At 32.7% G+C, this 23,928-nt stretch overlaps 3 protein-coding genes across 6 annotated transcripts; 2 read left to right on the top strand and 1 right to left on the bottom strand.

The window, feature by feature from the left end:
- Nucleotides 1-191: 191 nt before the first annotated feature.
- On the top strand, nucleotides 192-2,938 carry LOC107414260 (cysteine and histidine-rich domain-containing protein RAR1). The gene is made up of 6 exons (XM_048469829.2): nucleotides 192-429; nucleotides 944-946; nucleotides 1,083-1,165; nucleotides 1,516-1,670; nucleotides 2,196-2,431; nucleotides 2,567-2,938. Exons 1-6 carry the CDS (start codon nucleotides 325-327, stop codon nucleotides 2,660-2,662), a joined length of 678 nt encoding a protein of 225 aa, XP_048325786.1. The 5' UTR covers nucleotides 192-324; the 3' UTR covers nucleotides 2,663-2,938.
- Nucleotides 2,939-9,903: 6,965 nt separating this feature from the next.
- On the top strand, nucleotides 9,904-17,234 carry LOC107414255 (LRR receptor-like serine/threonine-protein kinase ERL2). Its single transcript, XM_016022363.4, has 27 exons — nucleotides 9,904-10,213; nucleotides 10,777-10,915; nucleotides 11,052-11,123; nucleotides 11,241-11,312; nucleotides 11,408-11,479; nucleotides 11,573-11,644; nucleotides 11,792-11,863; nucleotides 12,048-12,119; nucleotides 12,241-12,312; nucleotides 12,398-12,466; nucleotides 12,555-12,626; nucleotides 12,717-12,788; nucleotides 12,877-12,948; nucleotides 13,025-13,096; nucleotides 13,203-13,274; nucleotides 13,375-13,446; nucleotides 13,540-13,611; nucleotides 13,692-13,763; nucleotides 13,850-13,921; nucleotides 14,003-14,074; nucleotides 14,183-14,254; nucleotides 14,337-14,408; nucleotides 14,481-14,554; nucleotides 14,678-14,809; nucleotides 14,906-15,244; nucleotides 15,458-15,831; nucleotides 15,942-17,234. Exons 1-27 carry the CDS (start codon nucleotides 10,054-10,056, stop codon nucleotides 16,302-16,304), a joined length of 3,018 nt encoding a protein of 1,005 aa, XP_015877849.3. The 5' UTR covers nucleotides 9,904-10,053; the 3' UTR covers nucleotides 16,305-17,234.
- On the bottom strand, nucleotides 16,936-23,462 carry LOC107414264 (protein TPX2). Of its 4 annotated transcripts, none has more exons than XM_016022372.4 (17): nucleotides 22,707-23,462; nucleotides 21,895-22,035; nucleotides 21,289-21,448; nucleotides 20,868-20,973; nucleotides 19,997-20,047; nucleotides 19,552-19,646; nucleotides 19,365-19,443; nucleotides 19,198-19,260; nucleotides 19,036-19,086; nucleotides 18,763-18,821; nucleotides 18,562-18,646; nucleotides 18,312-18,377; nucleotides 18,148-18,210; nucleotides 17,903-17,968; nucleotides 17,759-17,803; nucleotides 17,531-17,631; nucleotides 16,936-17,230 (listed from the first exon to the last, which is right to left on the bottom strand). In XM_016022372.4, the coding sequence occupies exons 1-17, from the start codon at nucleotides 22,876-22,878 to the stop codon at nucleotides 17,212-17,214; spliced, it is 1,422 nt and encodes a 473-aa protein (XP_015877858.3). In that variant the 5' UTR covers nucleotides 22,879-23,462; the 3' UTR covers nucleotides 16,936-17,211. The 4 variants fall into 4 exon arrangements, 3 of the variants coding, with proteins under 3 accessions (XP_015877858.3, XP_048326423.2, XP_048326424.2); XM_048470466.2 differs by having other exon boundaries at nucleotides 21,289-21,406; XR_009640457.1 differs by having other exon boundaries at nucleotides 17,212-17,230; nucleotides 17,531-17,637.
- Nucleotides 23,463-23,928: the final 466 nt, after the last annotated feature.

Below are 23,928 nucleotides of genomic sequence, written 5' to 3'. Positions count from 1 at the left end.
GTATATATTTTTAATAATTATAACATTATTCTTTGTTTTTTTGGGGCAGTAAATTTTAACATTATTCATGAATGTACACTTGCGTACTAAGTGAATTTAAAAGCAAAGTTCTGGAATCTTCGACCTCAGCCCGGCCCGAAAACTAGATTTGCTATCTATTTCTTAAATGGGCTAAGGAAACCTCCTAGAATGATGAAGTAAAGCAAGTAACATAGACCACGTGCGCTTTTTTCTAGAGAAGGGAAAGCATTTTTGTTTGGCAACTTCAAAGTCTTCTTCTTCTTCTTCCTCCTCCGAAAAAAAAGAGAGAAAGAGAGAGAAAGAATGGAGGGCCAGCAGTCTGCTAGGGTTCGATGCCAGCGAATTGGGTGCAACGCAATGTTCTCGGAGGATGACAATCCTGAAGGTTCCTGTCAATACCATGATGCGGTACTTTTTCTCTTTCTCTCTCCCTCTCATCCTTAAAAATATGATCTTTTTGGGCTCTGGGTTTGATGAACAAATAAATTAAGTAATAGGAAGACAAAATTATGTATATATTTTTTGTTGGTTTATTAGCTCTCTTGCTAACCAAATCAAAAGACTTTTTTTTTTTTTTGGGCGCCCATGCTTAATTTTGATAAATGTAAATAATACACCGAAATTGATGCTGCCTCATAAAGAATTTTGGTTTTGAAAGTTGAATTATTAGTAATTTTCTTTCAGTGTTATTAGCTATTACTAAGACGAGCAATTCCACCGCATATATATATATATATATATATATATATATTTTGTTGCACAAACACGTTCACTGAGACTTTTTCTTTCATGTTTTGTTTATTTATTCTTGTCAAAATTATATGAAAGTTTTTGCTGTTCGCTGACGTTAAATGTTTTTGTGCCTTGTCATGGTGGGCTTGGTTGGACTACGTGTGTGGCATCTAATCTACAATTTGTTTAGGGAGTAAGTTTATCTTTAACAATTTTTCATTTTTCACAAAGAAAAAATATATATATATATATATATATATTTTTTTTTTTTCCTTCTAATAATTTGACAGTTACTCTCTGTAATTTTTTTTTTTTTTTTTTCTTGACAGCCTATATTTCATGATGGGATGAAAGAATGGAGCTGTTGCAAGAAAAGGAGTCATGATTTCAGTTTATTTTTAGAAATTCCAGGGTAGTCCTAAATTTATATTTTTATTATTTATTTATTTATTTTTGTTTTTCGTTTTTTCTGTCTCTCATTTGAAATATTACCACTTTGATTTTGTTATGGTCTAGCATTAGCATTAGATCTAGTAACAATAAAACTAAAAACTTAGTTGAAAACCAGCTGTTTTCTCATACTCATCCGTGAGATGGGAATGAATTCCACTTACATAATGCATAAGTATGTATGTGAAGATCCTAGTAACTTAGGTGCTCATTGCCCTGATAAATTTACTTGTGATCATGAGAAGCCTCTAAGATTGATTGTGTATTTAATTCTTGTCTCTGACAATTTCCCAATTGCGTATTTTGGTTAAGATGTAAGAAGGGTAAGCACACTACAGAGAAACCAGTGCTGGCAAAGCCCGCAGCTAATCCAAAGGTTGTCTCTCAGTCCCCAACACAAGTAACTAATTCACCATCAAAAGATTCTTGCTCTAGATGCCGACAAGGATTTTTCTGCGCAGATCATGGTATATCTTAATAGCATACTTTGTTCTTTAAACTTTTGAATAATTGTCAATCCGTCGTGTCCACTTCTATCTTGTTAGCTTTGTTATCTCATGAAGTATTAGGAAGTATCCATCATATTTATGTTTTTTTAGGAATAGGAATGCCATAAAAACATTTACCAACTTATCAAATCATTGGAATGCTATAATCTTGATACTTTGTCACACCGCTGAGAAACAGAGGAGGGAGAAAATTTTAATTATATGTTTTCATGAATTGGGATCAATGAATGCAAAGCTTAAGTAAGCTGTGTGGTGCCTTTTGAATTTGTAATGAGGTTTTAATCTTTCCATTGATATAGAAAAGTGTGAAATTTGCATTCGTAAAGTATTAATTTAGCAATATGCAAGTGCCTTAATAATACTTTATCCCGGCCCCATTTACGTATTCATCTTGCTGCTCTCATTGTTCAACAGCTCCATGTTGCACAGCTTTCTCAAATTTCTGGTAATTCATATTCCTTTAAAGCAACTCTTTGTTGTCAGGTTCTCAAGCCAAAGAAATAAATGCGAAGACTGAGAACACCATCACAACTCCTGCAGCTGAAAACAATGTACAAGTTGAAGGCATAGCTGCTCCAAAGAAAAAGATTGTCGATATAAATGAGCCCCAGGTGTGTAGAAATAAAGGATGTGGGCAAACGTTCAAAGAAAAGGATAATCATGAGAATGCCTGCAATTACCATCCAGGGCCTGCTGTTTTCCACGACCGGATGAGAGGGGTATTATGTATATTATATCATTAAATTTGATGAAGTTTGAACATAACCTTGGGAGAATTTTTGCTGGTTATAAAAAGCTTGAAAATAATGCCTTTTTTTTTTTTTTTTTTGTTCTTTGGGCATGTAAAATTGCAGTGGAAGTGCTGTGACATTCACGTAAAGGAATTCGATGAGTTCATTGACATTCCTCCTTGCACCAAAGGATGGCACAATGCTGATGCAGAATCTTGAACAACAAGGGAAGAAGAATATCTATTTCTTTTTTATTTAATTTTCACTTTATTTCCCGGACTAATGCAGCTTCTCTTTTGCTTTTTTGATATTGGGGATGGGTTAATTTGAAACCGGGATCACTGCAATTAATGCATTTGTTGTTGTTGTCTTTTTTCGAGACCAGTGAAACTTCTTCTTTTTTTCTTTTTTCTTTTTTTAATTGTTTGCCCCAACAAATGTATAACTTTGTCTTTGTTGTATGATTGATTATCAAGGAAAATTTTGGACAAATAAGGCTCGTGGAAGCTGCAATTATAATAATGTGCATGTAATGGGCTTGTTAAGTGTATCATGGGTTTTTGATGGCCGGAAGAATGGACTCTTTTGTTTCTTGGGCTTAACATTGGCCCAGATTACCTTTTCGTGTGGTAACTATAATGGCAACTAGTCGTCCGAATAAAATACGTAAATAAAGAATATTTTTTGTTATTTCTCACCAAATAGGCGATAATTTTTAATGGAAAAGTATTTAATTTTATAATTTTTTATCCCAATTTTTTAAAATTGTACTTTTTAATTTTTTTGATATGAATTTTTGACGGGAAATATTTAATGTTATTATTTTTAGGATCAAATTTTAAAAATAATTTTTCTATGATAATTAACTAAATTGTTATATTAATAATTATTAATGTCATCTTTCATAAATAAATAATTAGACACATTTTTCGAGCAACTGAAGAAACCAAACCAAAATACCGATTAGTTATGGTCCTTGATAGACTCCTAAAGCGCTTCTCAACTTGTCTAATGGGATGTCTTTTCTCTGTAAATGTGGGGTTCTGGGCCTCATCTCTATTTCCTCTTTCCCAATGACCCTTATAATTTAAACTTTTTAAATTGTCAATATTAAATATTATTTCTAAAAATAAAAAATTAACAAACTAAATGGCTGTCGTAACTTTTAGAAAATTTAAAAAACGAGTGAAAAGGTACGAAAACGATGAGATAAAATCTAATGGTGTCTTATCGTGCCAACGTAGCACACGCCGTTCATGGGAATATGAGCCCAAAAACCTTCGGTTCTATAAAATTGCAATAAATTTTAAGAAAATCTGGCCCGGTTCATCATTAGTATCATAAAAAATTTCACATATAAAGCTCTACTTGAATATATTCATTTGCACAGAGAGAGAGAGAGAGAAAAAAAAAAAAAAAAAGTAGAAAAAGAGTAAAGATTATGGATTCATAGTAATGGTTGGGAATAGGGGCGTCACGGGTTTTATGATGGATAGAATCAATCTCATCTTTATAACCCAACCAGATCTTTGGGTCCCACTCCTCCTTTCTCACACCTGTTTAAATACTTCTCTTTCTTTCTCTTTGACTACTTTGACTCCCTTCTCTTTTGTAAGCAGACTACTTTTTTTTTTTTTTTCCTTATCAAAAAACTACTATTTTTTTTTATCAATAAACATACATTTTTTTTTTCTCTTTTCTTTAAAATAGCAATCATATTCATTATTCAATATGTGGCTCATAAAAAAATTTAAACAAAATGATCGCAGATTTAATTGCTTTGAGTATAAAATATAAACCCCACCCACATTTCTTCTCGCTCTCAGTCTAATCCCCGAGGTAGAAATAATAAATTAAGCTTGATCGTCGACTGTCATAACCGTCTGGTGAGGTGTACTTTGGCCAGTTCCATTTATAAGGATATTTATTTTTCTATACATACAAATAAATTATAAGTTTTGTTGACTAATATTTTTTTATACATATAAAAAATTGGTTTACATCAAAATAATTAAATTTAAAAATCCATCCCAGAAATAATTACATTTAGAAGTCTCTTGCCAATAAAACATAAATTAGTTCCAAAAAATATTTGTATATAAATAATAAATGAGGTTAGTTTAGTGTATTTTGGAAAATATAGGTTAGTTTAGTGTTATTTCTGGCACCCACACCTTTAAACATACCTTCAAGGTTGTAGTTCATTTCACACACACACACACACACACACACATATATATCTATAAAATAAAAAAAAATAAAAACCCTTCAGGGTTGGAATCAAATTGTACATAACTAAGTGTTAACTTGTAAAGAAAATTATATATAATTTACAAAGTTACGTGGTCAGCAAATATACATAAACATATTTTGGTAAAAATGTGGTTAGCAAATTTTTTTTATTTTTTTTTTATTTTTTTGTTAAGTAGTGGTCGGCAGATAATAATAGAAGAGGGAGTAGAAGAATCTAATACAATCATTACAAGGCCGTCTTTTTCGAGTACGGAGAACATTATAATGAAAATTTAAATTTAATAAATTTAATTAATCTCTATTATTGTAGAGGTAAAAAGTTAAAGAGTACGGAGTGAATTTACATTATACAGGTGCTATTATATAGAGTAAGGGAGGGTTTAGGTTTTGGTTTTGGTTAAAAAAAAAAAAAAAGGAGTGGGACCCAATATAAGGTCACGCCGGCAGTACAAGCGCTGACGGCGATTACCGGCGTATAAACCGCCGGCGGTGTCTTTTTTTGTGTATAAATGGAAAGGAGGTGGAGGTCTGATCTGATGCAGAGTCTGGGCCTGGCCCCTCCCTACCCTACCCTGCAGCAACTTAGCTGTCACTTTTTTTTTAATGCTAGAAATTGTTAGGCTATCAGGGGTACCTGCCCTCTTTTTTTGCCACGTGCACAGTTCTCGATCAAAGTGTTCTTTTTTCTTTTTTTTCAATTCTTTTTTCCCTTTGGTAAAAAAGAAATTAAATTTGATACTTCTGCCTAATTAAATTCCCCTTTTTGCCTTTTTATTATTATATTTTTTATATATTATTACATTTCTTTTTAATTAAAAGCCACATCTTCTATCCAAAAACGAAAGAAAAAAAAAAAAAAAAACTACACCTTTTTCGATTTTCTGTATATTTGTGCAATAAAGTCATCTCCATCATTTGCATCTTCATTGATTTTCCTTGTGAAATCAACCGAATATTTCATCCATCTATTGAAAATCTGGTTGCATTTTCTAATTTTTTTTGAACGATCTGGTGGCACTTTATATGAGCGCGCTGTTATTGAGCATTAAACTTGATAGTGGGGAAAAAAAAAAAAAAAAAAACGATTTGAGGTTTAATTCTTGTTTCAAAGCCCAGTTTGCCTGACCCTATGTTTCAAATCCATGTACATTTACATTTATTTTTTAAAACCAAATGACTATGTTAACTAGTGCCTTGCTAACATTTATGTTTTGATTTTACAGTCTCAATTTTGAGTTAAGGGTTGTACATAAATTGTGTATATTGGTGTTATGCTTTAAATGATAGTCAAGCTTTTTCACTAGCTACAAATCTATTAGGAACAAATAAAAAATATGAAAACAATTTCAAAGTGTTTGTGGAATGAACTCATTTCTATAAGCATACACATATATATATAGATATATATTTTGCTTTGAATAAACATTTTTATTTTTTACATAATAAATGAGTTATAGTAATCATTTACCATTTACATAATGTTAATCTCAAAAAAACAAACAAATAAATGTTAAGTGTCATTTGGTGGTGCATTGGTTTAATTTAGTTTTGTTTTTTCTACATAATTTTGTGTAATTTAGATATCCTTTAATAACATAGTCCACAACAATAATTATATAAAACAAGATTATAAAGAAAATGAAACACATCAAGCCAACATTATGAATTAGTATACAAATGGTGCAATCCAAGACACAAAAAGAAACTACACCATATACATATTTGATTAAAATTATAAAAATTTAATTCAAATCAAGTATCTATGAGTTCTTTTAAAAAGTATTATGCAGAACCCAAAATTTAAATTTCACAAACAAAATCAACATTGCATTTTTTAAAATTTTAGGAAACCATAAAACCAGATATAAAATTTACTCATTTATATCTTAGGAAAAGGATAAAAGAGAAAAACAAAACCAAAGTCAAGATTAAAAGCTTTTTATAGTAGATTGCAAAAAGGGAAAAAAAATAAAAAATAAAAAGATCCGAAGTTATTCATTTACATAAAAGGAACAATTATCATGACAGATTTTAAAAAGTTAAAAAAAAAAAAAAGAACTTCTTATTTGCACTATATTCATAGACTTGTTTTTTAAATGGAAAAAATCCATTTGTGCAAAGTTTTTAACGACTATTCCAACTATTCACATTAGTAATTACATTTGTATTTGTGCTGGTGATTTCTTTAATATTGAAAATGTGAGAAATGATAGTGATAAGAGCAGCTAATCTGTTTAAATTTTAAGTTGATTTAGACTAACAATAAATAAATAATCAATGAAACAAACGATAATGAAAATTTTTCATTTGAAGTTAAAAAAGAAATAATAAAAATGTTTTTTTAAGCCATAGATAAAAAAAGATACCAAATAGTTTTTTTTTTTTCAGTTAATAAACTAGGCTTTATTTGCTTAAAATGCGTATTAATATTATTAGTAGTAATTAAATTTATTCAACTTGAAAAAGTTAAAAGTTAATTCAATTAATATGCCATTAATATTCAGAAGAAAAATTATTATAAACGATAAAAAAAATTTAAAAGAGAAAAAAATAAAAAAAAACATTTAATCAAATACTTTTAAGTGGTTTTCAAATTGATGCTTTTTTTTTTCCTTCGAATCTATAGTTGATAAAAATGACTAACAACTTTAACTATTACAACAAAAATAAAATTACAAAAAAAACCTTTAAATAACTTCTGATTAACATTGTCAAACGATGAAGCGAAGGTAGGAAAATAAAACCAATATGTTACTAAATTAACACCTTAAACAAATGAGTCCCTACAATTAGAGCAAATTTGATTTAAACCCTTTTCAGCTTTATTATACTTACATTTATATTTTACATTTTTTTTAAAAGTTGTTATTAATTTCATTTTAGTTTTCATAATTATTAATAGTTAATATTAACACAGTTAAACACTAAAAAAGTTAAAAAAAATTAATATTTTATAATTAAATGATGTTATAAAAATATAATTTTAACTTTTTAGCTATTAAAATTAAACTGTAAAAATTGATAGATGATTTGTCAAGATAAATGAAAATTTCCATTTTAAATATTAGTATATCAAGAGAAAGCCTAAGATCAGCAAAAGAAAAATATAAAGGAAAGAAAAAAGAAGAAGAAGCAAGAGAGAAAACCAAAAATGGCAGAACAAAAGAGTGGTATTTGGTTTGGGTCGCTATAACTACAGTCTCATTTTTGGTTACCGAACTCAACAGACATCCGCTAGAGTTTGGTTTGGAAACCAACAAAATGATGATCCAACGGCTAGGGTGACATTTGGGATCTTGAACAGGATAATAGAAAGAGGTTGTGATCCCAACAAATACAATGGGATCAGATAGTGCCACCACAACGAAATAAACAAAAACAAAACAACAAAATCACTTATGAAGTTGAATTTGGACTAAAAATAAAAAAGAAAAAAAAAGAGGGAAGGAGAAACATGACCAGCTTTATACGTAGAAAAAACCTGCTTCTGATCCCCTGCTAGTGTTTGAATGCTCTGCTTCTGCCGCTCTTTGCAGACACTGCTGCATGCACTTTCTCTAACCCTCTTATATGTTTATTAATTTTCCTTTAAATATCCATATTTAAAAGATGTTCTGTTTTTTTTTTTTTTTTTTTTTTAAGAAATCCTTGTAAAAATGCCATTTGATTGGTTCACATGCCGCTTTCATCGTTTCAATGTACTTTTCACGTAGTCATGTATGGAAGAATAGAGCTGCAACGAAACCAAATACAATAACGATGATGCCGGGTACCAATAAATTAAATGATTTAATAGATATATTGAACTTTTATTATTGAATTATATTGATATGAATTTTCAAAAAAAAAAAAAATTACAACATCGTTTGGTAAAAAGTTAATACAGTAGCTGAAAATTGTATGATGGTTTTTTTTTTTCCCACACTTTTTTTTTTCTTTTCTTTACTTTTTTTTTTTTTTTAATTGTTGTTACATGATTTATTGAGTTAGGGACTGTTTGACCGAGAAGTAGGATGCAGCAAAATTGGAGTTTTGTTTGACTGAGGTGTAGGATGCAGCAAAATTGGAGTTTTTCTTGGAAAGGAAGGCATCGATCATCTTTTTATAGTCAGTTGCAGGGAGAGAGAAAAAAGTATCAAAATGGATTTACCATGACCCTTTTGGCAACTTGGTATAATAAGTCTTTTGTGTTTGGGCAATGGGAAGAGCATACTTTCATCACTTGGAAAAACTAAAAAAAGAAAAAAAAGAAAAGAAAAAAAAGACCACAACTAAAAAAGAAAATAAAAAATTATCAATTAGGAAAAGTACCAAAAAAAAAAAATAAATAAAAAAAAAACAAAGAACTATTTCTTCAAAAGTGCAAAATTTTGTGAGAGTGGCATTAATGTCTTTTTATCTTACGAACCACAGTGAAACCACGTAGGCTTGGCCTTCCTTATAGCACACCCCTCTCCTCCTCCTGCCGTTCATGTACGACCATTCACACTCCACGCGCTATTCCCGAGCGTGCATTTCCCTGCCCACGTACTGAAGTGGAAATTATTCTTTTACCCTTCCATATTTCCCTTTCACTCCTTCCCTAAATGGAGAAATACCAGTTTTCTACTTTTTCTTTTCGTCCACCCACTTAAATATCAACGGTCAAAGAAAAGCACATTAACTTTCCAACTCATTTTCATCAAATAAAAAAAATAAAAATGGAACTCGTTTGAAAAATTTTAAACTGTTTGGCCATTAGATTAAACAGCTTCTAAAATAAAAAATTATCTGTTTAATCATTAATTAAAAAAATTAAAAAATTAAAATTTAGAAAATATATATTTTTTATTTTTTAATTTTGAAAACTATTTCTAAACATTAATAATATTTTAAAAATTAAAAACAGAAAAGATTAGCAAATAGCACTTAAATTCGTAAAATTAAAAATTCCTTTCGAAGAGAAAATATTCGAATTATTAGAGTCGCAAAAATAATAATATAAAATCATGCTTATGTCCATTGGAAAAACACAAAAAATAAAAATGATGAGGTGTCAAAACATGGAGGGACCTGGGAAAAAAGCAAGTACAAATGACGGCCGCTGAATTACATCACACACACTCTCTCTCTCCCCTTCTCTTTCAGTCACCAACTAACGTCGCTTCACCGCCGTTTATTATCTCACTCTCTCTCTATAACTTCGCTTTTGCCTGCCGTACTGTGGTTTGTTCTCTCTCTTCATAACACTTGCTCAGTTGTTTGCCTTACAGTTCACGCCAAACGCCTGCTCTGTCTGTCTCTCTATCTTCTCTCTTCTCTCTCTATGTGACTCAGAAAAATGCACCCCTTCTTCTAGTTTTTCTACTGTATTTTCCATGGTTCTTTGTTCTATCTCCGTTTCCTTGGTCTGGGAGAAAATGGAGTTGAACGGAGTCTTGCATTGGAGGAAGGAGAAGAAAGAGCTCGTCTTTTGTTATGTTCTGGCCGTGCTTGTGCTTGTCTTGCCCCTTGCTTCACCTCTCAACGATGAAGAAGGTTTTCTTTTCTTCTCTCTTTCTGCTTTGCTGTTCTTCACACCGTGTTTTATTTTTTCTTGTGATTTCTCCTGCGGTGATTTATAATTTTTGTTCAGTGGTTTTTGGTTCTAACCTTAAAACCCATTTTCGTGCAAGTTTTGGTAGCCTAAAGCGTGTAAGAATTTTCATTAACACACTTTTAGTGTTCTGTGAACTTTCCGTTTAGCTGTTCGATAAAACAGAATCTTCTGTTGCTCTGTTTTCTTGTGTCTTTTCAACGCTTGGAAGACTTAAAAAAGTAAGCCAGAAACTTTTTTGGGCTTGCACTGTTTGTTTTAAGACGAAAGTTGTTCGATTATTGTACTGGTTTGGAATTGACTCTGTCGTGTTGGGTTTCTAGCATAATGTTTTAGTGTTTTTGGAACTAGTTTTGTTTGTTTGTTCGATTATTGTACTGGTTTGGAATTGACTCTGTCGTGTTGGGTTTCTAGCATAATGTTTTAGTGTTTTTGGAGCTAGTGTTGTTTGAATTTACATGTGTTTTAAGTAAAGTGCAGTATTACTGAAATGGGCTTTTAACAGGAAAAGCGTTGATGTCGATTAAAGCGTCGTTTAGCAACGTAGCTAATGTCTTACTTGACTGGAATGAAGACCACGACAGCGATTTTTGTTCATGGCGTGGGGTAATCTGTGACAATATCAGCCTGTCTGTTGCTTCATTGTAGGTTTTCTCTACCTCTTCTCTTTCACTGTTTAATATGATGGCCTGCTTTTCATTTTCTTCTCTCAAAATATGCTTGGCGAGCATCTTTCTATTTGTCTCATTTCTTTTTGGTTTTCTTTTTTCGGTTTTGAAGGAATTTATCAAACTTAAACCTGGGCGGGGAGATTTCACCAGCTATCGGAGATTTGAAGAACTTGCAGTCCATGTATTACTCCATTTCTTGAATTTCTTTTTTCCTTTCTTGTGGGATATAACTGGTTTATTAAGTGCTGAGTTTGTGTTTTTGTTTTTTATTTTATTTTATGTTTTCAAAAACTGCCAGAGACTTGCAGGGGAACAAGTTGACAGGTCAAATACCGGATGAGATTGGAAACTGTGCCTTTCTTGTTCATCTGTAATATCTTCCATCAATATTATCCATTTTATATTTGTTATGACTTCGTTCGTATGAGCAACCTTGCATAAATGTATTTTGTGTTGGAAATGCAGGGAGTTGTCTGGTAATTTGCTCTATGGAGATATACCCTTTTCCATATCAAGACTCAAGCAGCTTGAGTTTTTGTAGGTTTACACACCCTGTGGTTTATTTGTATAAGAAGCTGGGTTTTCTTAATTTATTGGACTTTGAAGTTAAAACTTTCGCTATTGATGCAGGAATTTGAAAAACAATCAGTTGACTGGTCCTATTCCGTCAACGCTAACCCAAATTCCGAACCTAAAAACTCTGTAAGTTACTTGTCGCAATTAGTAAGCGTTTGTGATATGCACCCGCACCAAACATATTGTGGTGATCTTTATGTTACTATATAATTGATTGTATCTTATTTTTGTTTATGTCCATTGACGTTACCTGCTTTCTACCGAAATTGTAAGTGATCTTGCTCGAAACCAACTCACTGGTGAGATACCAAGATTATTGTACTGGAATGAAGTACTGCAGTACCTGTAAGTGCTTGAAACTTTGCTACATACAATGAGATTACCTAGCTCGACAGTTTAAGTGGTCGTATTATATAAAAGACTGAATATTAGTTGCAATATGTAAAGACTAATCAGTTTAAACACTATTCAGTGTATATAATTTGGACTTTAAATAATTTAATTGGTTTAATCTTTTTGGCTTTTTCAGTGGGTTACGTGGCAACTCGCTGTCCGGAACACTGTCACCTGATATGTGCCAATTAACTGGTTTATGGTATTTGTAAGTACTCATACTTCTTTTTGGGTAAATTTTGCAAGTCTCATACTTAATAGCACTAAATTACTTTTACATAATGTGTTTTAATTACTATTTTGAACTTGGATTTGTTTCTTTATTACAGCGATGTTAGAGGCAATAATCTCAGTGGTCCAATCCCGGAGAACATTGGTAACTGTACGAGTTTCGAAATACTGTAAGATTCTTTACTTCAAAATATTATTCTGTTTATGTATTTATCTTTGTTTTTCTCTAATATTTTGATATTTCTATAATTTTAGGGACATATCTTACAATCAAATCACTGGTGAAATTCCATATAATATCGGATTTTTACAAGTGGCTACTCTGTAAGCCTGGTTGCCTGGAACTATGCAGTTTATTCTTAAACACCCTTGGATTTGTTTTTGATAATTTTTTTCAACTCTAAAATTGTAGATCACTTCAAGGAAATAGGTTGACTGGAAAAATTCCGGAAGTGATTGGTCTAATGCAGGCCCTTGCTGTTCTGTAAGTGAAATTGTTTCTGGAATTAGAAAATCACGCTTTCAGTCTCTGAAATTTTCTTTAGCAAGTGCTTCTCTTATCTCTATTTTGCAGTGATTTGAGTGAAAATGAGTTAGTCGGACCAATTCCTGCAATACTTGGAAATTTATCCTACACAGGCAAATTGTAAGTCTCTGAATTTTTGTAGAAATTGTTTTCAAATTATAAATTTCAGTCTCTGGATTGATGCATGTTCGTTTATTTGTTCTTCTAGATACCTTCATGGCAACAAGTTAACTGGGCAAATTCCTCCTGAGCTTGGCAATATGTCAAAACTTAGCTACCTGTAAGTTTCTTCTAAGGTAGATTTTCGATGCACATAGAAATTGTTTTAGAAGGTTGCTGAGGGAAATTTTTGTTAGGCAACTGAATGACAACCAATTAGTCGGCAAGATTCCTGCAGAACTTGGGAAACTGGAGCAATTGTTTGAGTTGTGAGTGTTGCGTACTATTGTCCGTGTTGTTTTTTTATGGTAACAATTTTGTTGGTCAGGATTTTGATCCTAATACTAGTATTGCAATTACTCTCTTTTGTTTTAGAAATCTGGCCAACAATGATCTTGATGGGACGATTCCACACAATATTAGTTCTTGCACAGCCTTAAATCAGTTGTAAGATGACGATCTTTTAATCTACTCTTCAAGTTTGGATGTAATTTCTTGTTTTGAGCACTGTTTTAGTTAGCTATGATTTTAAATTAGTTTCTTTTAGCAATGTGCATGGCAATCGCCTAAGCGGATCAATCCCTTTGGGTTTTCGGAATCTTGAAAGTTTGACTTATCTGTAAGTTTTGCTGTGTTGAAGTTTGTCATCTATGTTTCAATTTACAAAAATGAGTCCATAAGTTTGATATAATGATATTGATTGAATCTGCAGAAATCTCTCTGCAAACAATTTCAAAGGAACTATACCGGTGGAATTGGGACATATCATTAACCTGGATACATTGTGAGAACCTGTATAGTTAATTTTTTGTTATAGTGTCTGTTATGATTTTGTAGTATTCATTTGATTTCCATTTTATTCAGGGATCTGTCCAGCAATAAATTCTCTGGGCCGGTTCCATCTTCAATTGGTGATTTGGAGCACCTTCTTACTTTGTAAGTTATTCTTTATGTATGTTGTGTAATGCAGCATTACATCTGTATAAATGTTATAAACTTATAGGAGGAACAATTGGTTGCAGGAATTTGAGTTTCAATCTAATTGATGGTAAATTGCCAGCAGAATTTGGAAATCTTAGAAGTATACAGATTATGTGAGTGGTTATATGTTGAATTTGTCTGCCTGTTGTTTTCTTTATATTTGGTGGGAATAATTTGAATTTCCACTTTCCCAGTGACATGTCATTCAACAATCTGTCTGGTTGTATTCCTGTGGAGCTGGGTCAGTTACAGAACATTGAATCGTTGTAAGTGCAATGCTTATGGTTTACATTTTGTTTTTCAACTTTCTTTTTATTTTGGGATACTTACAATGTTATCTTAATTTGATATTATAATTGGGTCTTTTTGCAAAGGATATTGAATAATAACAACTTGCATGGGAGGATACCTGATCAGCTATCAAATTGTTTTAGTCTAAGCACTTTGTAAGTTTGACTCCTTGAATGTTTTTAGTGTTAGCTCTTGCCCGCGTGGAAGTCTTTGTAAGTGCTACTTTTTGTGTCTCAGGAATGTTTCATACAACAACCTCTCAGGGATTGTGCCTCCTATGAGAAACTTCACTCGCTTTTCACCCAACAGGTATGACATGAAACTATGGTAAATGGTTGAGAAATCTGCATTTATACTGACTCGTGGTGTGTTTCGTGTTAGCTTTATTGGAAATCCATTGTTGTGTGGCAATTGGTTGGGATCGATATGCAGACCCTATGCACCAAAATCTAGAGGTATCATATCGATTGCTGTTGCATGATCATAAACTTAAATGCTCTAAGATCACTGGTTTTTGGTAATTAGCTTGTCTTTATTTTTCTTATGTTGACTAGCCATCTTTTTTATGTCTACTTCAGCAATGTTCTCCAGAGCTGCAGTTGTATGTATGACATTGGGTTTCATCACTTTGTTATCGATGATAATAGTTGCAGTTTACAAGTCAAACCAGCAAAATGAATTGAAGATAGGGTCTAGTAAAACATTGCAAGGCATGTCTTTTCCATTGTTATTTGTTTTCTTGGATTTGTGAAGCCGCTTGTATTTTGTATCATTGTATTTTGATAATGTGGTACTTTTACCTCCAGGCCCTCCCAAGCTTGTTATTCTGCACATGGACATGGCAATTCACACCTTTGATGATATAATGAGGATCACTGAGAATTTAAGTGAGAAATACATAATTGGATATGGTGCTTCCAGCACTGTATACAAATGTGTACTGAAAAATTCCCGACCAATTGCAATTAAGCGGCTCTACACTCAGCATCCACACAACTTGCGCGAGTTTGAGACTGAACTTGAAACTATAGGCAGTATCAGACATAGAAATCTTGTCAGTTTACATGGGTATTCATTGTCTCCCTTTGGAAATCTCCTCTTCTATGACTATATGGAGAATGGATCTCTATGGGATTTGCTTCATGGTTAGTGAACAGGCTTTTAGCTGTTGAGTGGTACCTTGAGGCTTCTAGTAGAATGATTTCGTACTAAATAGTATATAATGCAGAAGGCCTGTTGCATGTTTGTGTATTAAGCTTTTTTCTGTAAGACAAGTCTGAATTATAATGTGAAGCCTTAAAACATCTAGATTTGTTTGGGCATATATGATTGACCATGTTTTTTTTTTTTTTTTCCAGGAACATCAAAGAAGGAGATGAAACTTGATTGGGAAACACGCTTGAAGATAGCTGTTGATGCTGCCCAAGGACTTGCTTATCTTCACCATGATTGCAACCCCCGAATTATTCACAGGGACGTTAAGTCTTCAAATATTCTGCTGGATGAGAATTTTGTGGCTCATCTTTCTGATTTTGGGATTGCCAAATCTATCCCGACTGCAAAGACACATGCTTCAACTTATGTTCTTGGAACAATTGGCTACATTGACCCAGAATATGCCCGGACTTCTCGGATTAATGAAAAATCTGATGTTTATAGCTTTGGTATTGTGCTTCTGGAGCTATTAACGGGAAAGAAAGCTGTGGACAATGAGTCTAATTTGCATCAACTGGTACTTTCTTACATCTTATCGCGTATAGTATTTTGAGAACTTGGTCCTGTAAGAGCTGCAGTTCATGGTACCATATGCCATTTTTAACATGTTTGTTTTTGATGTCCCAGATAATGTCCAAGGCTGATAATAATACAGTTATGGAGGCTGTTGACCATGAGGTTTCTGTTACGTGTATGGATATGACACATGTCAGGAAGACCTTTCAACTTGCTCTTCTCTGCACGAAGCGGAATCCTATGGAAAGACCGACCATGCATCAGGTTGCGAGAGTTTTGGTCTCCCTCCTCCCAGCAACAACTCCACTAAAGCCTAGTTCTTCTCCAAAGCCGATAGATTATGCAAAATTTGTGATAGAGAAAGGGCAACCACAACCACAACCAACGCAGCAGATTGTTCAGCAGGAGAATAATTCATCTGATGCTCAGTGGTTTGTTCGATTCGGTGAGGTTATATCTAAGAACACACATTGAACGTCCATTTGGCCACTAGTTTTTCCATCGTTTTATAGTGTGTAGGTGAAATATGGGGTTTGATGTTTTAAAGCTGGGGAAAATCCCGTGGTTTTTGCTTCACAAGGTTTAGTTTCTGCCCCATAAGTGGAATGATTATCTCTGTGTTCTTTGCGCAAGTGATATTTAGACTGAAATATATGGTAGGAAGAATCTATAACCCCGCTAGTGATGTAGTGTTCATTTTGTAACTATTTTGTACAAGCTTTTCAAGAGTCGGTAATAGTAGCCGATTGGGTTGCACAACTTGGCTAGGAATGGTAATGTTTATTAACTTTTATACGAACTTTCAGTTAATGCCATATTAGTCTTATTATTTTCATAAAGGGTTCCAAATCTGCCAGCTGTGATGCAGTGGACCGCGAGTAATAATAGATTTATCTGCACTATATAAATTTCAGAATTGGGGTTGATTGTTGATTGATCGGTCGTAAGAGGTATCTGACATTTTTATCTAGGGTCTGATGGATGATTTTGTAAAATACCGATGCCCTACGCTAAAGCTTTGGAAAACTGTTTTATAGTTTTAGAGAACAAAAAAAATTCTTCGAACTCCAATGGGTAACGGAAACTTCAGCTTGCAAGCAGCGAATGAAAGATAATTTTTGTTTTATTTTTATTGCGTGGTGATCTTGGGGAAAAATGGCTGTACATGGTTTGTACAAGTTTAATGAAGAAATACCATTGCGAAAAATGATTTCTCAAATATTTGTTCCTTTCGAAAGTAGTTGTTGGAATTGATGTAGGCAAAACAAGCTCTCAAGCACATACCCCCTGATCTGTAAAATTGGGATTTCATCCCAATTGAATGAACCTCCACCTGGTGCGCCCATGTAGTAATAAAAACATTATCTATACGCTCTGGTTGTTAGCGCATGTCCAGACTCCTGTGTCATTGACACAAAGAAAAAAGAAAAAAAAAATGAAATAATAAAATTGATAAATGTATTAACACTAAATGCTCAAGAGAATTAAAGAGTGGGGAAAACAAAAGAAAAGGGAGGGGGGGGAATTTTTTTTTTTTACATGAAATGGGTAGTGGGTTAGTAATTAAGAGTCCTATAAAAAAGTTGAATTCTAAAACATACTGATATCTCAGAACGAAGAGAATTTTATCACACAACCGCAAGCAGCTAACAGAAAGAAGAACCAAGTTCAAACCATACTGTATTTGAATCTGCTCTTACCTGTAAAAGAAGAATTGTCGTCCAGAGATCCTCCTGTTACTGCCACACTTGTAGTCTTTCCCATCAAACCTTTGCATTCTTTCTTTGAATATACTGATCATCTACAACTTACAAACGACCATGAGCAATTGCATCAAAAGGAGTACTGAGGAAAAAGTAGGGTTCTCAAAATCCTAGTACACTACTGAATGCCTTTGGTTACAAAAATAGTGAGTTATAATGTTATACCTCAAGTTCTTGATTAAAGGAACTGGGTGTGTTCTCGTCCATCCCCTTTAAATTCAAATTATGGAAGTACAGATGAATTAGTGAGGATACAGATCACACATTAAAGCTTCTAACCTTTCTCAAAACAAATGGTTGAACACGAACCTTTGCAGGCAGCGGGGTTTTCAACGAAGGTTTTCCATTATTCGGGGTTTCTGATGTTAGAGAAAGCTGAAAATCACCATGCCTAGAATTAGGAGAAAAAGAAGAGAAAACATATATCCACAAAAAACGAAGCCGGCTCTGCGAAAAATTAAAAATGCCCTTGACCGGTAGAGTAGAACTAACTCCAGAAAAAAAAAAAAAAAATAACACTATCGCAGTAAACTTGACATTTGATCATATCATACCTTGCTAAATGAATCTATTGGTGGCTCATCTTGTACCTTTTTATCAGTTGGAAATTCAATTACCTAAGAGTAAAAGGATGGGATTAAAAAAACAGAAAGGGAAAAAGAAACTGCTAATAAAGAAACTTTTAAATTAAATCATAACAGGTCACTAAATAAGTTACCCTTGTGACAATGGTTTCTGGCTCTATACTTCGAAATATACATTTTTCTCCTTCAATAGAAAGTGTCTGCATCAGGCACAATATGGTTCCCACAACATGTTATCAGTGATAATGCAAAACTAAGTACAAAAGCCTGCATATGCTAACAATTATGGAACCCTTTTGTTGAGGAGGACGGTTCCCACAACATGTTATCAGTGATAATGCAAAACTAAGTACAAAAGCCTGCATATGCTAACAATTATGGAACCTTTTTGTTGAGGAGGGGTCCACCGACTTTGCCGATATCAACTGTTTTGCTTTTCACTTGCTTCCAGGCATTGGCATTGTTTGATCTGCGTATGTGAGTAAAACGTTTACATATCTTCATGAATGGAGAAAATTGCACGAAATTGGAACATAGGATGATACGATTTACAGTTTTAGAGGCCGAAAAATCGGAGGTAATTACCGTTTATCTTCTAGTGTTTCATTTTCTAAAATAGAACCAGAATTAGGTATATTTTTCGCCTGCAATGATGGGATTATTAGCTTAACAATGGGAAAGTAAAAGGATAAGATAACTAAATAACTATTATTTGGTTAAGATGAGTAAATGGTATGAACAGAAACTTTTACTTCTTTTAATAGAAAAATAATTTAGTTTCAGAATAATAAAAGTATTTAACTGCTAATTTTTCATGTTGAGAAATGACAGAAAAAGACGTATATTTGAGAGACCTACACTATTAAGTGCATGTTGCATAGCTCTCTCTGATGTTTTCAGGTTAAACACCTGAAAATCAATTGAAAAAAGAAAGGAACCATGCTTAAAAAATAGATCTGATGAACGGTGCATATTTTGCCAGTTAATTTTGTTAAAATATTCAAAGAATGCATTCATTACTTGAAACTCCGGTTGCTGTGGTTTGCTCCTCTTTAGGAGGGGCAACGAAGGAGCTTTAAGAATCTGCAAAGCCCAAGGTGAACATAGGGAGGTTATCATGGCAAGCCTTACTTTCTATGAAGTTAACTAACAAAATCCAAATAGAAATATTAACTGCAAGTACAAACTTTTCTGTTCAAGGGGCGTGCTTTGAAGATGCAGGAATTTGACTTTGCTTGTTTACCTGATTCTGCAATAATCTTACATCTGAAGTGGAAACACAAAACATAGACCAACAGCTCATCCGGAGTTTTATACTAAAGACAAGATGCAACGTAGAAATGATTTTACGTAATTCAGTAAGGAAAAAATTACCTATGTCTTTCTGCTCTGTGTGCTGTCTCCAAATCAGGTTCTCTAGGAATGGTAACTCTTGGTCTAGCATTTACTGAGTTAACATCAGCCCCCACCTGTATAACAAAAAATACCAATATCATTAACTGTGATTACAGTGACAAAATGTAATAAACCATAACGTGGTAAAGAAGATAAAGGCTATGTCACATGGACTAGGGTATAGGGTTTCAGATACAGGTACATATCCAATTAATATATTCATTTATTCCCCAAGTTTTTTGAATATTTGGAGTTTCCAATCACATAGTTACAAGTGTCTTACTGTATCAACACAGCTATGGGTATGACAATGTTACATAAAAAGGGTCCACGTAAGCTAGGATGTAAGTGAACAGTGTCGTTATTAATATTCTTACTAAACTATTCAGTAAATGGGCGTACATTTCCTACAGTACATAATTACCTTTTTAGATACTTTGTGTAATAACATGGCCTGATGCTTCAGTTGAGAAACCTGCTGTCACAAAATATTTTAGTGCTTCACACGAGATTATTCCGGACATAAGCAAAATCATATACAGAACTCCATGAAATTAAAATAAAAAATGAAAGAAGGTAACAAAAAGAAAGACCATATATTATTGTATTTTGCCAAGGAAATGCTGAAAACATTTTGCATTGAAGTATAACTAATAAATAAATGTGAAAAGGAAATAAAATATGAACAATATCATTTCAGTTACATTTAATAGTCTCATTAATCATGGTAAAAAGAACATATGAACACACAATTGAAATAGAAAATGTATTCTAAATTAAAAGAATGACTGACCTGCTTCTAGGGACAGCAAATCTTCAAACTCAATCCAGGACAAAATTATTACCAAGTAATGATGCTTTTCTTAAAATCAATATTTTGTTTAAGAACATATGAACACACAATTGAAATAGAAAATGTATTCTAAATTAAAAGAATGACTGACTTGCTTCTAGGGACAGCAAATCTTCAAACTTAATCCAGGACAAAATTATTACCAAGTAATGATGCTTTACTTAAATCAATATTTTGTTTAATTAAATGTCAAGCAGAGCATGGCATGCACAATGTGTGTGCTTCATGCACATCTTCTCAATTATGTAAGATCATATATTCAGAGGTTCTGATTTCTCTTTTCATGGTAAACACCGAATGGGAGAATATCTATTCCATAAAAGAAATATAATATACTAAAGATCAAAAGTTAGGAGAAAGATGGGCGTTTCCATGTCTGCATAATACAACAACAGGTCAAAACTGATCAAAGATGAAAAACTATCAGGATTTTTGTGTGCACCTTGCATAAATAACCAGCCTCCAACTTCTGTCTTTTAGTAGCTAGATTATCAACTGAAGAGTTCGGCAAAGTCTTCCCGTCAATATTGCCAAACTTCTGCTGGCATCTATAACATTGATAATCATAGGAATAAAGATGAAGAGCATATTACAAAAATAGTAAAAGAAGTATAAATTATATTAAAAGCTTTACAAGTTCAAACTATTAAAATCTTACAAGTTCTGTTAATAAACCAACACAAAAATGCTTCAACAACTTATCACAATACCTTGAAAGCAAATTTTGTTTTACAAAAAGTTAGTTGATTCCTAGAAAAATCATTATTTAAATAAAGACTATAAATAAGTAATTTGAAGAAAGAAGACCAACCAATATGCTCAACCAACAATGGTGCTAAAGGAAGGAGAGAGAGAGAAACAACCTCCTCAAACATTGTGGGGAAAGTTGAAGTTGATTTTGCTTGGCCAAGTGACTTGCTGTTGGCTTCATCAGAGTTGAGCTCTTTGATAGAGTTGACTTGACAAGGAACTTTGTTTTACCTTTTGAAATATATCGAGGAATTTGATTATAAGTTATCAATCCTGGAAAGATATGATGTATAATCAGGGCGCAACAAATAAATAGAGAGAATGTATTTGAATGTATAGCACGCTTGCTGACGATATACATAGAGCAGAGATTGCATATATCATTTTCTGTATTGAGAATCAATGATTACATTGTTCTTTATACGTGCTAGTAAGTAATAGCCTTACAATTTTGATATTCTATTTAATAGTTATGCTTTATATCATTTTCGCACTATATTTCTCTTTCATTATCTCCTTCTTGGTCCAACATCAAATCCTAATCAAATAATAATATTAACATAACTAGGTTAGAGCATGGAATTTGTCAAAACGTTCGACATGGATAAAATTTGAGGCTGAATCTGTTAAAACTATGACATCAGTGTTTAGATTTCAACAAAATGATTAACCGATGGCACAAACAATTTGAAATAAACAAAAGAAAATTAAACCGATACCTCTGTTATCGCCACTAGTTGAAGATACTTTAGATTCCATGGGACTATCCACATTCCTGTCTTCTCCATCTTCAGAATCAACGCAAGTATCTCCGAGTTCGTCACAAACGCCATTCAGCCAATTCAATTTTACAATAAAAGCTAAAAATTGTTTCATTTAAAAAAAAGAAAAAAAAAGTTAAAGAGTTAAACTTTGTAAAGTAATCAACCACCACAATTTATAATATAAACTGGAAACTAAATTCGTGCACATGGTTTTTTAAATTGTTTCATTTAAAGTTTAAAAAAAAAAAAAAAAAAAAGGTTAAGAGGTACACTTTGTAAGGTAATCAACCACCACAATTTATAATATAAGCTAGAAACCAAATTCGTGCACATGGTTTTATGATTCAAGAAAAACATTCCAAACAAACAAACAAACAAATCAATATAAGCAGAAAAATTCAAATGAAAAATCAGCTTTGTACAATCACCGTTCAAGTAATCACGATTCCCAAGCATGAATAATTGAAATAGATCAGTTTGGAGTCTGACATGAATTAAAATTATACAAATAACCACACATGTTTCATTATTTTAATCATACAAATACAAATTCGTCAATAAGTCCAGACCAATAAAAAAATAACCTTTTCTTGATTTCAAAAAATTTTTTAACCGAAGTCATAGAAATCCGTACAAACGAAAACAAAAAGATGTTAAAAACAAAGAAAGAACAAACAATTATCTTTTTAAAAACGATTAAATTAGCCCGAACTGATTCCAAAAATATGCATGAATGCTTTAAGGAACAAATTCTAAAAGATGCTCACGAGAAGGAGAATAATTTCCCGAAGATTCAAACCAGAGCTCGGCTTCTCTGTCCTCCCAATCCGTCTCAGGTTTTGTGAAGTCGTAGAACCGTGCCGCATCGAACTCATAATCCATGTCAATTTCATCATTGTCGTAAAATTCTCTGACAAACTCCTCCAAATCGTCGTCCATTTCTCTCGGTCTCTCTGTCTCTACAATGGCGGTCTTTTAAAACCACGTTTCAAGAAAACAGAACATCACCGTCATTACGAAATTCTTTGAATTTATTTCAGAAAACAAAAAAAAATCTCTCTTCCTCGTGTGGGAAATTTCTCGGAAAATGGAGATTGAAAAGCTCTGTTTCTTAACTGACAAATAATCCCAAAAAAAGAAAAAAGAAAAAAGAAACGAATTTCTTCCGAATCCACGATCTTCCGTCACTTTCTCTCTCTTTCTCGAAAACAGAGAGAGAAAGAGATATCATTCATGCTTCAAATCTCCATCAATATTTCCAAAAAAAAAAAAATTCTCCCTCTAAGATAAACGTTCCCGGAAAATTAAAAAAACAGAGGGAAAAATCGAGAAAGTTCAGGAGGAATATTAAAAAAAAAGAAAAAAAGAAAAAAAAAAGAAAAACACTAATTTCGTGAAGCAAAAAAAGGATATATTTGTTTCTGGATTTTGCGTATGAAAGTAAAACAACGGCGAGAATTTCGGTTGGAAATAAGGACGCTGAAATGAAAGGCATGAAGACAAGTGACTCAGTGACAAATACAAACGAGGGAAGTAGTCAGGGGTTGCTCTTTATTTATAGCGCCGAAGTCTCGTATGCTTCCCATTTTTTTGAACTTGTGGGACCCATTGCCGGCATTGTTCCTGTGGCAGCGTGGAAAATTAATGTGACGATTATACCATTATGTCAAAAAAAAAAAAATTAGTAATAATAATTACGAACAAAAATACTCTTGTTTTAAAGTAAAATAGGACACAAAATAAATTTTATTACTATTTTACAAATTTGATAAAAATAATTTAGTTTTTTTGCACACTAGGAAAAGTTAATTGCTAATTCTCAATTTTTTAATTTTAGCATAATACTAATTGTTTAGTGTATATTATTTCTGAACCAAAAACCATCGATGTGAAAACTTACCTAACATTTTGTTTCCTTTTATTTAATTCCACTAATACCAATTATGATTTACTTTTTTGGTTGAAATATCAATCGGGATACTATATTAG

This window comes from Ziziphus jujuba, chromosome 8, assembly GCF_031755915.1.
Source record: "Ziziphus jujuba cultivar Dongzao chromosome 8, ASM3175591v1".
Lineage (NCBI taxonomy): Eukaryota > Viridiplantae > Streptophyta > Magnoliopsida > Rosales > Rhamnaceae > Ziziphus > Ziziphus jujuba.
Note: the sequence above shows the minus strand (reverse complement) of the source record. Positions and strands in the feature narration are given on the sequence as shown.